Source organism: Chenopodium album, chromosome 21 (assembly GCF_948465745.1).
Source record: "Chenopodium album chromosome 21, dcCheAlbu1.1, whole genome shotgun sequence".
Lineage (NCBI taxonomy): Eukaryota > Viridiplantae > Streptophyta > Magnoliopsida > Caryophyllales > Amaranthaceae > Chenopodium > Chenopodium album.
In genome coordinates, this window is record NC_137854.1 from 26,463,582 (window position 1) to 26,479,447 (window position 15,866).

Sequence of the window (15,866 nt, forward strand, 5' to 3'; positions counted from 1 at the left end):
CAATCTAAAGAGGGATCTTGATCTTGACAACCTTGTTCCTTCTAATATCAAACAGCCGTCAAGGGCTGTAGACAAGGTAATGGAACGTCAATACAGATTTTTATATTAAATTAAAACAATAGCTAACATAATGCACATATATACCTCACGGTAACCCGGTAACACAATACATTGATACATATTTCTCTTTCGGATTTTCTTTAAAACTTGTACATTAGAAAGCATGCCGAAAAAGAGGTTTAAAATAATATTACAAGCTCATAGATCTGCACTCGAACTGCAAATCACTTTCTGGCGATTCAACCTTTATCTCATTTTTCTTCTGCAAGCAACAAAAGTTTTCAATGATCAAGCTCTAAAAAAACTTGATAGTAAAGACGGACAGATCTTTAATACCCTCACTAGTCACTACTGTAAGTTAAATCACATGAAACCATCCAGCTAACTCCAGTAAGTACTCTGTTTACTCTAGTAGCTTCATGTAGTAATATTACATACAGACCAAGGCAAAGGGGTGGACAAAGGAAATTATTGGGCAATGTTAGGAAAAAAGATTAGTGCGAGTGGTTCAATGTATTTAGTGGGGTAGGAGGGGATATAAGTAGTAAAAAAGGCTTGCAATAGGAAAAAAAACAAAAATATTGAATGAACAAAAAATGAAAGTCACACCCAAATAAATAATTAAGTAAAACCCAAGGATTTAATTCAGTGTAAAAGAATTACCATCTGATCACTGGATTTAGTTTCTTGCTGAAAGTGTTTTAATGTATGGTCTCCACGCAAAATTTTGGCTCCCAAACCTGTTTCATCAACTGATCCAACAGCTTCTGCATCCACCACAACTGCATCTACTCGATCAGTTCCTGTTTTGGCATCTGGAACCTGCAGAAGCAGAAGCAAACACAGTGTTATAGCACTGTTCTGTCACAGAATACATGAAACGAAATTCTCCTATGCAGTTTCTATAGGAAGATTGCCACAAAAATTAAAGTTCCAAGATCTTCAAATTCCTAGTGGGGTAACCTAATACCTCAAACATAGCATCAGTTAAAATGGTCTCCAATATTGATCTTAAGCCACGTGCACCAGTATTTTTCGCCATTGCTTTTCTTGCAATTAATTTCAAAGCTTCCTCTGTAACATGAAATTTGACCTGCATCACTTCGAAGGTCAAAAAAAAAAACATATATGATAAAATTAAAATTAAATGTGATGGGTGCAGAATGAGCAGTATAAGAAAGATAAAACAGCCAACTTACATCATTCATGCTAAACATCTTTTTGTATTGTTTACCAAGTGCATTTCTTGGCTGCATGAGGACCTGGAAGACACCCAAAAGAGCAAAGGTCACCTGTAAACCACATTTTTGGAGGGCGGAAGCTATATACTTTGGAGAAGGGAGGGGAAAAGACGGACACTAGTATTATGCTACAATTATATGGCTGTCCTATTGACATGAGTTTAACACCTTCAGTTTCTTAATTAATTGCATTTTATGGCAACGTACTCTGTCGTACTATATAAGATTGCACCGCCGATGATATAATTAATCAATATCAACGGTATCATGGGTTCCTTAAAATAGAGTGACCCATGCCCATTGAGTTTCATTTCCAGTATTTCACCCACTTTACCCTTAAGTTAGAAAATGAGACCTACAAGGAGAAGTACTAGAAATCCGCAAATCTAAAAACAAATAAGAACCTCGCACGAAAAAAAGATTTCAAAAGGCTTAAAAGCATTATAAATAACTCAAGCGAGTTTAGCGAGACTCAAGCTGATTGCAAAACTTAGTTATGATGATTCAAGTCTTTAGAAGAACAAGCTGGAACCACTGTGATTGCAGCCCACTGCTTCTTGCTGCTGCTTTCCAAAAAGGTAAATATCATAGCTTTTACAAACAAGAGAACATGAGAATTCTACAGTTATTGTGAAAATTTTGGGTCCAAAAAATCGCAACAAAAGTTGAGAGCTTAAAGATAAACTCTTGTATAATTATATTTTGTAAAAATAAATAAATAAATATGAATATTATTTCTGGTGATTTTTTAATAATATTATACTATAGATACAAGTAAACACTCAGTTTAGAGCTCTTTCTAGTCATGAGATTTATTTTAAGGGAAATGGCTACATAAAATCACCAACTATCACTGATGTGTGCTATATAATACAGCATCTATTGTAAATAATACCAACTTTCAATCATTGTGACATATGCAGTTCCAGAAGTAGAAATTAAACATATTTTTTGATTGATCTAACAAAGAAAAAAAAAAAAAAATCTACAACCAAAACGTAGATTATCTAACAACACTTATATATAATATGAGTATATGACTATACATGTTAATTAACATAAAAAATAATAATAAATCAATTTAAAGCTCAATTAAGTGTTACAAATCACAAAAATTAATTAAATCTAACCAAAATTGTTAATTTTAAGCTTAAATCAATTTATAGATAACTAAAGTTGTTAATAATCTACCAAAATTAATTTTCTTGAATTTGATTAACAGTTAAATTTGTTTAAAAAAAATTTACTTATTTTTTATTTTTAATTCTTATATAATGACTATAGCATGTCAGTATCCCTTTATGTTCCCTCTCCAGGCACTGGCATATCATTAAACACACAATGATTAAAAGTTGATATTACTTGCAGCAAATTCTCGAGGCCGCATTATTTAGACTCCCCAAGGAATGTTTAACTGTCATATACAGCCTGTTATTGTCATACTTCATGACTTTTGATATAAATTAATTTTATAGTATTGACTTGCATTATATAATTAACAGATGAAGTCGAAAGGTAAATAATCCAACATCCAACATGCATAAGCCATAACAGATTTGGCACCAACCATATGCAAGCAAACTTTGTCACATCCCTTGGCATGAGCCACAATGATTGAGAGTAGTACTAGGATGGGTGAACTCCTGGGAAGTCCTCATGTTGGTTCATGAGTAAGTATTACCCACTACCAGGTATGGGTAATACTACCCAATACCACAATATATTTTTTATTTTTTTTCTTTTCCCTTATTTTTTTCCCCTTTCCTCTTCATCTTCTTCCTCCCTTAAACCCTTTCCCCACACCTCCATGGATACCTCCCATTGCCGGCCAAACCTCCGCCCACCACACCTTCACCTCCAACAGCAAGAAACCCACCCCACTAGCTACTACCTTGGTCGAAAATCCAAAAACACACAACTATCTTTGTTAAAAATCACCGGGAACCACCCAAAAAAACATAACCTAAAAACGAGAGACACAAACTTATGGCTCTAGCCATTAAAATCAGTGAGTTCTATGCTGGGAATCGTTGAGTTCGGTCGAAATTGACGACGGTACTTGTTTGTTGGTGTTCAGTTATTATTAATTTCTATACTGTTATTTTTGGTTTGTAAACTGTTAGTATTGGTTTGTGTACTGTTATTCTTAATTTGTATACTGTTATTAAGAGGAGAGAGACTACATTTTTATAACATGGGTAAATAATACGTGAAATTATATTTTTGCCCCTGGTAGGGCCCCTGGTAGTGGTCTATCACTACTCGTTGGTTCATGTAGCCGACCCCACTAATGGGATTAAGGCGTTCAAAAGCAAACGACACTCTCAAAAGAGAGGCACACGATAGGTTGTATAGGTTATCAAAAGCATTTTGGTAGCCAGGGGAGAGGGGTTGAAAGAGATACGGACCAAGTTCATGAAAACATTTTGAGTAAGAATTAGATGGTTCAACTACAAGAGGGCTGAAACCAACCTGGACGAGTTGATCCTCATTCAATGCTGACAAACTCACTAAAATTGGAAATCTGCCGACAAATTCTGGTATGAGACCATATGCAATAAGATCACTGCTTTCTACCTGCATATTAACAGCAACTTGAAGGTTAAGTCAATGATCAAAGCTATACACATCGACAAAACAATTAAAGGGAAAATTTTGGAAGTACGCTTAAATTTGGTTCTCACAATTTCTAATAATGAAGATGCAATCATAGCATCAGTCGTCCTGCCAGATCTCATGTTAGCACGAACTGGGGCTCCAAAACCAATCGATGAATCATGACGCCTGACAAAACAAAATAGGAATTACTTTAAAAATCACCACTACACTAAATAGAGCAGTTGTAGCAAGACATCAAGACAAGGTAAGTTAGCTAAAGATTACAAAATCAGGAATTACTCTAAAAATACTAACACACCAAATCGAGCAGTTTGTAGAAAGACTAGGTAAGTCGAGTAGTACTTAGAAATAAATAAATAAATAAATAAACCATAAAATACACACCTTTCAGAAATAGTTTTTTCCAGATCAACAAATGCTCCACCACATATGAACAAAATATATTTTGTATTGATCTGTCAAGCATTAAACAAATATTAAATGAGAAGTTGAAAACAGAACACTTAATCAGTTTATCCATTTCACATTCTAATTCACAAGATGCCATGAGTGTTCAGTAGCTTATACTTTCCTAACCTGAATGCCATTACCTAAAATAAGCTTTTACCTCAGTTCCATACTACGCGTTTTTCTTAATTTCCCAACCAATCATCAAGGTTATACTACTTATATATGTCTGGACTTGGCAAATAACAAACTAAACATTTCTTGACAAGTTACGAGTTAAATCCAACTGTCTGTTTGCTGAAGTCCACTATCTGTCCTCTACTTCTTTTAATTTCTCAGAGTAGGTTGATTGCCCCTCTTATTACTCATCAGCTCACTACAGCCAGCATTCATAACCTAGCAGATGAAAATTACAGCAGAATCTTTGTTCCTGAGGGGAAGCGACTGAGAATATCCCAGCAGCACACTCCAGTGCTCCACAGCCTACATTATCTACACACGGGCCACCTGTGGTGTCTGCTGCCACTGAACATTCCTCCCACAACAGTCATCAACCTGCCTCCCCATAGCCACCCCATGGCTTCGCCCCAAACCCACAACCCCCTCACTTCTTTAGGCAAGTCTCTATTACTATACTAGGCACATGATTACTGCCTCTATGCTTACACCTAATGTTGTTCTTCCCACTATCCCCTCTCCTCCCAACAACACTATTAGGAGTCAATATGGCATCTACAAGTAAACATCATCTTAATCTCTGCATCACATCTACTGCCACTACTGTACCCTATTCTCACACTCAAACCATATAGGAACGTAATACGAATGTAGCCGTGCAAATGAACTTAATGTTACGTATTATAACGGCACTTAGAAGTTGGTGCCTTGTCATCATTCCTTGTGGTTGTTTAATAACAAACTTAATAAGGACATTTGGCACAATGCACAACTATGGTAAAAATAAGCATATTGGTGTTGATTGCTTTGAAATGTTTCGTTTGGTGGTAGTGAAGCCAGCAACAATTTGTACGGTGCTAACTCTTGCTCTTACTCACTTATGTCTTGCAATAATTTGATGCAAAAAGTTGCTTTCCTGTATGGTCATGTACAGAACAGTATATCAGCAACAACTTTCTTCAGGTTTTTATGGGATGAGGCATGCTTAGCACCATCTGCTGGCTGCATTTCTCAATAAAATGGAATTATTTATTCATCTACAAAAAAAGGGCAGTGAGTTTGCACATCTTATTCTATGCTCTTCGGGCTTCAATCACTTCAAGACTTAAGGCTGAATTCCCTTAGACAGATTTGGGGAAAATTTCTCAGTATTATAACGGTATCATATATAGTTTAATGAATTAATTCTGAATTGCATCTATTTTCGAAAGGAGATCGATGGACAAGAAATAGTCCTAATATTTTGACCATGGCTGACTTTTGTTTTTAAAATAATAAAGTGGATCTATTGTTTAGAAGTTTCAAATAAGAGGTGTTGAACATATGATTAGCAAAAGGCCATATGGCAACAAAAACATTCTGATCAGCCCAAACTTTTATGCTGAAATTTATTAAATGGCTATGTCATATTGTCATTGTATGGACATACTTGAGATACAATGAATCCTATGGGAAGTATAAAATTACAATAATGGTGCTCTCTTGATGTGCAATGTCAATAAAAAAGTATTTTAAGCCGGGACCAAAGAGAGCACTAAAGTTAGTTAAAACACATGCCACGTGGCCATATATATGTTGCGTTAGTTACATTACAATATAGTGATTGAAAGAGGATAGATGACGGAACCACATAAACAGTGATAATTTTCATTGGCTAAAGATTTAGCTCCCAAAGTCTACTACCTCCATGTTTTAATAAGTGTTACACTTACCAAATGCGACCGTGTTTTAATAAGTGTTACACTTTCTTTTTTGAAAAAAAAACTACATTTATTATATCTTTCTCCTTTCATGGCCCCACCCCAACCCACTACTACGTTTTTATTCCTCTTAAATTCATTACTTTTCAATAAACGTTTTACCCCACTATCTATCTTTTACAATTTTTTTATACTCCAACTACCCAACTTACCTTTTATCTTATTTCAGTCAATTAAATTACCTAAAACTATGTGCTAGTCAAAGTGTAACACTTATTAAAACACAAATGGAGTAAAAGCATCGTTTACTATCACCAACAATGAAGGGTTCTATGCAATGAACATTATTAATACAGGTTCATTGGAGGCATACCTCATAAAGAAAGGCTATATAGGTATAAGATATCCCATAATAAAGAAGAGTAAAATAGCCTTCTAGGCTTCTATAGACTAGCTCTAACATAAGCAAGCCGAATTCATCTATTGCAAACATTTTTTGCAAGAGTTATACATCATCTGTAACATGGACATGTCACAAATTGCGCACCAATATCATAAGAAATCTTAGCTGATTGAACTTAATGCTCTCCCATGTACTTAAAACAAGGCTGTTATGTTAAATGTCGTTCGTTCGTTCGTTCTGTAACATATTCTTTATTTGCCCAACTGCAAAATGTCATTCTGTAGCATTTAATTCAAAATCACACGCAACATCCTTTATGTACCCTTATTTTCTACGGCTCAGCCCCATAACTGTTGTTTTAGTGAATATACTGGTAGAGAAATTATTCGGGTGGCTACCTCAGCAAAAATTTAGCCACAAGGATTAATTACAGAAATTTCAACACGGAATGAGAAATCATAGGCCCGTGGAATTAAAATTACGCTAAACAATAGGCAACACAGGAACACAAGGGTGCAAAACATGTTAAAGAGCTGACAACAACACAAATAAATAACAAACATTAAAAATTGTGTTTTACCTGTATGCTATCACCACGGGGATTCTTCCGAGCACCCTTGTCCGGAACATTTACTATCTAACAAAGAAGATAGATTCAACAAAGCAGACAAAAATGAGTGCAAATCAAGCTAACAAGATAATTCTCTTTAAAAATCCATGCAGCGGATTAGGGGCAGGACATGTGAATGTAGACAGCAGTAGCATACAAAGATGAACAAAACCACTAGTGATAATCAAGCAGGTAACGATTACTAACAGCTGATAATAAATTGCTTATGCAATACTTTGTCAGAGAAATCAGATACATTTGACATTAAGCTCCAACGATAATATCCCCGATGAATAACATAATTAATTTCATCCATAAATAATGTGCTTAGCAGATGAATTTAACATATATAACATGTGCTAGATGAACAAATCACTGCAGGAAAGACAGTTTCAGACATTAGCCCACGCAGACAAGCAAAAGCCCATATCCACCCATGCAAAAGTTTGATATCTATGATATAATCAAAATAATATTATAGAACTAGGGATCATGACCAAACAAGCCAATGTGAAATTTAAATCAAGAATCTAGAAGCCAGTATAAGTGAGTCTGTCAAATTTCATGATAACAAAAAACTTACTGTTCCTTCTAGCATTTTCAGTAATGCTTGTTGAACACCTTCACCAGATACATCTCTTCCAATGTTTGAGCTCTCAGACTACAAAAATTCAATAAAGAGACTTTCTGCTATTAAGATAACACAAAAGAAGGTATAAAGAGAGAAGACAAGCAGTTCTCTGAAAACCATACAGATAAAGAAACAGCACTCAATCTTCTTTGAAAAAAAAAAATTGAAAAAAGCAGCATGCACATAGAGGAAAAGCAATACATAACTCTGTCCCGCCATGAAAGTGTTTGTACTTTGTAGACACATATATTACTTTCCATCCAATAACCAATATGACCACAAATAAAGCTGATCATAGAAATAGCACGCATACCTGCCCAGAATTTCACAGGAGCTCGAGAATAGTCACATGAAACACTAATGCAAGAGCATCAAAGTAAAAAGTGGCAGCATGTCTTTCCACTAACACACCACAAAAACTATAAGAGTCTAGGAAAATGATTATTTTCCGAATGTAAAGCTAAACTTTATCTTATTTGGTAGAATTTAGGAAAATGATCAACACTGGATAAATTACAAAACAAATTCTCCAAAAAAGCGGATGCACGTTAATTTATTGTAAACGGGTTAAAGTTATGAAAAGTACTTTAAGTTGACTTTTATACTGCAAAAGTTATTATTTTTCTATTAATAAATTTTATCTTACAAAAAACTTATAATGTATTAGATTAATCATACTAGTCTTTATAGTATGTAATCACGTATCTATAAGAAATTACACATTAAAATAAATTTAAACCAACGACAAATTAAAAATTACCCTTTAAGTGGTTAAAGTTACCATAAAAATACTTAAAGTTAAGCTCAAACTAACCGTTTTACTATAAAAATAATGTACACCCGTTGTACACAAGACTTATTCAAATTACAAAAGAAGTTGTCAATAAACTAACCCAAGATCCACACCTACAGCCAATTAATTAATGACCAAATTTATAGATGCATGATTTTCTCATGCAAAAGTGCAAAACCCCAGTGATAGAGTTTAACCTGTCTTATTATAGACATCCATGTCTAGTCGATTTCTAGATACAATAGGGTTCAATACATAGGTTTCTTGAGAAAACAGGCATGAGGTCAAAGCTTATTCTTTTTTTATTATTTATTTTTTTCCCCTGAAACGAGCTCATAAATTTCAGATGCTATAGTCGTTGTTTTACTAACCGTCCAAACTAGTGTTTCAAAAAGAAATAAGTTTTCTTAGCCTATTTATCATTTCAGCTACATTTAAAATGCATCATTTTGCCTTTCAATGTTAGTCCCTGAATCTCATGATTCATTGACCTTATAGACAAACTAACCAAAACAATTTCTTACTTCTTAGTATGCTCACACTCAAATGGACGGGCAAAAAAGAAAGTCTCATAATTGCAATGCCATGATTACAAGAATTCAACCATAAGTCCAGCCCCAAAAACTGGAGTAATAAAAGATGTATCTCAAAATGACACCAAGGTGTCATTGTACAAAAAAAAGAATAAAGCCAAAAATCAGCATACTATCAAGCTATCAATTAATTAGAAGTGAGTACCTTCTTTGTAACCTTATCCACTTCGTCAATGTAGACTATCCCTTGCTGTGCAGCTTCCACATTAAAGTCAGCAGCCTACAGCCAAAAAAAAAAAAAAAAAAAAAAGTGAGATCAAAGATACTAACATGATGTACAAGAAAATGGTCTGCTATTACCTATTTTCAATATAACTAAAAATAAAAAATGCTTGGGTACAAAAATACAACACCTACTACAACAAAGGAAATCAGGGGGAAAAAAGGCTCATAGTGCTTTCAAGTGTAAAAATTTACAGCACATAACATTTATGAATGCTTCCTTCTCTTAATCACTGTCTCTTCTTCCCTCTCACCATAGAAAATAGATACAGAGACGGAAAATAATAGAAAAAAAATCCATAAACTATATATACTAACTCCATTCTTTAATTGTTACTACACTGTTTTAGAGACCAAACTACGCAAACTTTGACCATACTCTTTGGCTAATGCATCAAATAGCTGCGAAGCTCGGACTCGGCCAACCACCCCACCGTACCGGTGTCGACGCGAAGCGACCCGAGTGCGGACACGGAATCCGGGTCGGATGCTTGGGAGAAAAAGTGGACTCGTCAGTCATAAACCCTAGATTTAAAATAGAAGGTCGGATTCACCAAACAATCGAAATCTTAGGGCTTTTGATCGGAAGGGAAAGACGAACAGGCAGCACCAAGAAGTTGCCGGTTTTCTTAGCCGGTGACAGGAGGCTGGGTTGTTCTAGTTCTTCGACATTTTCAAGTTGCAATTTCTGTTTTCTTTTTTTTTTTTTTTTTAAATTGTGGAGGTGGGGGTAGGTGGGGATAATAACGTGTCCTCTAACTCCTCTTTACCAGGTTTACCTTTTCTTTTATCTTTATTTTAATCTGAACAATAAATGTACTTTGACTTTTCTTTCTTGCTTTGTTTTTTTTCCTGCCAGGTACAGTACTAAACAAAAAATTTAAAATAAAATTAAAAAATCATTGAATAATTAACTATTTTTTATTATTATAATATATTTTTTTTTGCATTTCCGTGTCCCCGAGTCCAAATCCAAAATTTGGACTCTTTAAAAGCGTGTCCCCGGATCCTTAATTTTAGAATTTTCCGAGTCTGACACTTAGACCCATACCCGAGTCTGACACCCGTACCCGAGTCTGACACCCGTACCCGAGTCCGTGCATCCTAGTCAAATAGCACGTAATCATGTATGATCTTGTTAGATACATTTAATGTGTCCTTTCAAAAGTTCATAATAAATAAAACAAATATATGATTAAAGTGTTAACAGTTTGCATTCTCTAAACTCGAAGACCAAATCCGGGTATCATCTTTTCTTCCCCAAATTTCATTCTCTAAAATTGAAGACCAAATCTGTTCAAGCCACAGAGGAGCGAGTTTCCTATAGAGGATGCCCAAAACCCAGAAAATTAAAATATGGAATTTGGTGTCTAATAAGGTCACATTGTAATTATGTCAAATTAATAGATTAATTGTGCAGGTGTTTTGTACTCAAGGGCAATGGATTTTACCTTTGTACTAAGCAGTATTATACTTCTTCAGTACTATAATAATTCCAGCATTGAACTTTTGCAGTGTTCATATACCACCTACATTACTTTTTTTATGTACTAAGAAGACTATGAAAGAGAGCAGGTATTGGGGTATGTGAACAAAAACCTAGAGAGTGTTGCAAGTGGGGTTTATGAAAGGAAAAGTAAGAAAGATAGTGTTGTAGCTTGGGTTTGTGTAAGAAAAAGTAGGAAAGAGAGTTGCATATGTGCTAAGAAGCAAGCCAAACTTTGCCAAAAAAGGAATAGTAAAAGTGTAACTTTAAATAAGTAGCTAGTATAAGTTTGACAATATTTTTGTTAGTAGTGTATAAAAGGCAAAAGTTAGTATACTTCCACTGTTACTTAATACATGCAACAAGTTGACTTTCAATGAGTATATAGTAAAGTCAGCTTGTTGCATGTATTATAAAAAATCATGCAAACATGAATCAAAGAGTAACTTATACTGTGTGTCAACCTTAATAACAAATTTCAGCAAAATGGACAACTTGCCCGTGACATACCGTTAGTAGCTTAAACAATATTGACTCAACATCTTCCCCAACATAGCCTGCCTGAAATTTAAAAAAGAACATTGCTCACATCAGTGGTAAAAATTGTGCAAAGAGAATGTTAGGGACATTGGACTAGAGGATGACAAAACAGAATGTTGATGTGGAAGTGTGGAATGTGGAACTATTACAGAGGGCATCAGTGCCATGCTGACGTGAATTGGAAGTGAAGTGCACTGTTTAGATTTGATATCCAAAGCATGAACCGCTGTTAAACAGGAACCAACTTCATCTCCAAATTATCTCAACAGACAAAGAAATGGAAGATACTATTTCTTACAAAAAGGAAGCTCTAACAACATACAGGAATCTCCTCATGTATAGTTGTTGTCCAGTTACCATTGTATATGATTCATCTGTAACCCCCACAGACTACACTTCGCAGGTAACAATATAAAAAGGGAGCAACTAGAAGTCAAGCCGACTTTAATTTTGCAATCTATAAATGAATAAGTGAAATCAGGCTTAAATTAAAGCCCCGCATCCCTCATCTCCCTCATTCTGCAATCGCATTCCAAGTTACAAAATAAACCCACAAGGATTTATATGCTACCGCATCACATACTCACAAATTTCATAAGATTAATACAAAACCAACTAACAATACACCACTACTAGTAACAATCAGATGAAATAAATCACTTACTTGAGTCAATGTTGTTGCATCTGCAATGACAAATGGCACATTCACCAAACGAGCCATTGTTTTTGCAAGTAATGTCTTCCCTGTCCTTACAGCCAACATCAGTGCAAACATATCAGAACAAACTTGTTCATCAATCATCACTCACAGCATAACTACTGTCAAGTATTGGAGAGAAGGAAGAAGTCAGTTTATGATAGATTCTATCTACAGATCAAAGGCAGTCCATACCACAACCAGTTGGACCCATCAATAAGACATTGCTTTTTTCCAATTCGACAAAATCAAAGTCTTCCTGTTTCACCTCATTACCATCTACATCTGCACCTGACCTACCATTTCAACCACCAATATAAGAACCTCAAAGAATTAGAGTACAAGCATAAAAGCAAATAATTATTTAAAAGATGTGTCGAGAGGACAAACAGGTTTTGCTCAGAAGTGTAATGTATTCTCTTGTAATGGTTGTAGACTGCCACTGAAAGTACCTGCACTTAAAACAACAGTATCAGACAAAAAAAAAATAATAAATAAAAATAAATAAATAGTAAAATTCAAAATATTATGCAGTTGATAAAATATGCCTCAAACAAAAATTATCAACTAACTAGGATAGAAAATTGGCACACTTTTTAATAATATAAGAGAAAAAAAGTTGATGGGTGACTAACCCAAAAAAAAAAAGAAGAAAAAATAAAAACTTACCATAAAGGAATAATCAAGTGATTAGAGAAGACAGAATAAGGATAATGCAGCAAGGAAGTTGAGGTGGAGGGAACAAAAAACGCATTTTATACAGAAAACAATGCCACCAACCTAACAAAAAATTACTCTTTCAGCACAATAAATGTCCACTTACTTAAATGGCACTACTGCACTAATATTGAAATATTCTACACAGTGTATCTGAAGGTTGCTACTTATATAGAGACAACTATTGAAAAATTCACAAATATAAGTGGTTGATCCATTATGAAAACTTTTCACATAAATTATCAAATTTATCGAATTGAGTAAAATTTGCATTCAAAGCAGCAAAGATAAAGACATGAGCTAACATCTAATTATACAAATCTAAATTACAGATAATGCCAGTTATTCTTTAAACTATCACAATCAAATGACTCTCAAAATCCCAAGCTTCCATAGCCCATTGAGATACCCAGACTAATCAGGAGTAAAGGGAAGCTCAAGAAAAGACATGAGAATCTCACTCCAACCAAATACACCACAAAATTACCATAAGTGCTTTGCGACGTTTGCGTCACAAATTCACAATAACTTCTTCTCCCTATCCAAAACAAACCCCGCAAAATGGATTTGTAACCAATCCACCACCATGTAAGGGCAAAACCACGGCTCTTGATGCAACGCAAACAGTCTCCCCCAAAGGTAAACAAATGTCACTAGCATCTCAGCACAACAAACACATATTAGATGAAAGAGCTAGCCTCGGCCTTCACCTTTGCAACATGTGATCATTTTGCTTGTGGAAAGCATAACCAGCGAGAAAAGCTCTCACCATTAAAGGCCCTTTAGCCTTCCAAATTTAATTTGCAACAAGGAGACAAGTCAAGCAGCAGAGATTAAATTTACAAGAAAATTTCCCTGAAGAGCTCCCTGTCCATACCTTTGAATCCTATACTAAAGTCAAACTGTCGAGCATAAATTCCCTTACATGTCAAGCATAAGTTCCCTGTCCATAAGACTGTGAACAGTATGAAAACCATTCCTTAGGTCTACTAAACCTATGAGCTCACGATGCATGCAATAATTTCTACAACGATGACAACAAATCCTCATTTTCCCAAAATGATTTAGGGTCGGTTAACATGAATAATAATGAGAAAAAAATCATAACAAACCACGTAGCTGTATCACAGATTTGGTAACCAAACATCTATAATAAACAAACAATGGGATATGTTTTAACTTGAAGTCAAAATGCTAAATTACCTTCTTCATATAAAATGAGTACATAGAAGTTTCAATGCCTTACCTTCTTCGCTAAATGATTTAGGTAATTTTTATAACAACAACAATAACAACAAGTCCTCGATAAATGATTTAGGGTCGGCTAACATGAATAATACCAATGAGAGTAAATTCATAACAAAACAAGAAGAAGTTTCAAAGCCTTACCTTCTTAGCTCGATCCTGCCCAATGACAAACTCATCAAGCCCTCTACAAATCTCCTTAGGCGTGGGCAAGCTCTTCCCCAAATTCGCCCCTCCCCACCCGTTTCTCTCCCCAACCGCACCTCCTCCTCCCTTGGGCACTTCTCCAGGCGCACTATCACACTCCACCCTAGTAGCAGCCCAAAGATTCTCCCCGGAAAGCGGCATCGACCCCTCTGATGAAGAAGGAGGAGGAGGAAGATCCCTGACATAAGACCTCAACTTCTGCCACATAGAAACCTTCTCACTCTCATCTTCACCATTATCATCATCATCATCATCATCATCATCCTTAACAAACTTCCCTTCCATCATCATACCATCCTTATCCTTATCCTTCCCTCCAACCTTCCCAATCTCAAAGAAACTCCCCTGCAATGGCGCCAACTTAAACGGCCGAAAGTAAAACGCAGTTTTGCAGTGAGGACAAATGTTCAACGCTTGGTAAACACCCACTTCGTTGGGAGTAATCGACAATGGACGATTCGAGAAGAGGACATTCATTTGCTTTGAACAACGAGGGCAATTGACGACTGCCTTGATTTGGTCGTAATTGTCGGAGCTTCCTTCCCATTTGAGCCGACCTTGAAACCCTAACCCTAATTTGAGAAATACTGGAAATTGGGGATTAGATGAAAGGAAATTGGCGGGTTTAAGGGATTGTGAGTGTCGGTGATAATGGCGGAGGTGTTGTGGAGATGGCAGAAGAGAAGTGGAGGAGAGAGAAAATGGAAGGAGTTGTTTCAGATTTTTTCGCCGGAGAAGTTTCGACATGATGATTAATTCGTTGTCGGAAACTTCGAACAATAATGTGTCGTGGGCTTATAAGAGCACCCACAGGCTGCAGCGGCTAGTTACAAGGGTGGTAGCTTGCTTTGCCACCTAATGATTAAAAAAAAAAAATTACATGCAAATCTAGCTATAACTTTAAATGAGCCGAGCCGATTACTACCTTGTTTTTATTCAAACTCATTTAACTTGAGCGAGTTCAAACATAATACCGAGCTTTCAAACGAGCTCAAAAGTATGTGCAAGCTCGATCGACTCATTTAGTACACTATACGCTCGCGAATGGTTCATGAACGGCTCATTTATTAAACGAGCGTTTCATGAACGAGATTAATAATAAACGAGCTTCTCTAATAAACAACCTTTGTATTTTTGACATTTGAAAATCTCAATATTAGCATAATAATTAAAAGAATTTAATCAAACAATTAAGAACAAATCAATAAATTTATGAACATAAATAAACAAGTAGTTCATAAACATAAAAATAAACGAGTTGTTCATGAACTTATTTTAACGAGCAAATCTATGTTCGTGTTCAAGCTAATTTGTTAAGTGAGCTTCAAAATTTGTTCAAACTCGACTCATTTATCAAATAAACGAACATAAACGAGCTCCAACCGAGCTTGAACTCGAGTAGTTTATTGATCGGCTTATTTCATTTACACCCTTGGTATTATGTACTCCTAGAGTACCATCTTCATGGTAATCCGCCG

At 35.4% G+C, this 15,866-nt stretch overlaps 1 protein-coding gene across 3 annotated transcripts; it reads right to left on the bottom strand.

Moving 5' to 3' along the window:
- Positions 1–80: 80 nt before the first annotated feature.
- On the bottom strand, positions 81–15,202 carry LOC145600985 (CLP protease regulatory subunit CLPX1, mitochondrial-like). 3 transcript variants are annotated; one of them, XM_081656877.1, is made up of 15 exons: positions 14,326–15,202; positions 12,610–12,671; positions 12,415–12,515; positions 12,187–12,266; positions 11,493–11,543; positions 9,420–9,494; positions 7,841–7,918; positions 7,228–7,284; positions 4,305–4,375; positions 3,986–4,085; positions 3,774–3,878; positions 1,260–1,322; positions 1,031–1,153; positions 724–882; positions 81–322 (listed from the first exon to the last, which is right to left on the bottom strand). In XM_081656877.1, the coding sequence occupies exons 1-15, from the start codon at positions 15,133–15,135 to the stop codon at positions 251–253; spliced, it is 2,007 nt and encodes a 668-aa protein (XP_081513003.1). In that variant the 5' UTR covers positions 15,136–15,202; the 3' UTR covers positions 81–250. The 3 variants fall into 3 exon arrangements, with proteins under 3 accessions (XP_081513003.1, XP_081513005.1, XP_081513004.1); XM_081656879.1 differs by having other exon boundaries at positions 12,415–12,510; positions 14,326–14,717; XM_081656878.1 differs by lacking the exon at positions 11,493–11,543.
- Between the last annotated feature and the right edge of the window lie 664 nt (positions 15,203–15,866).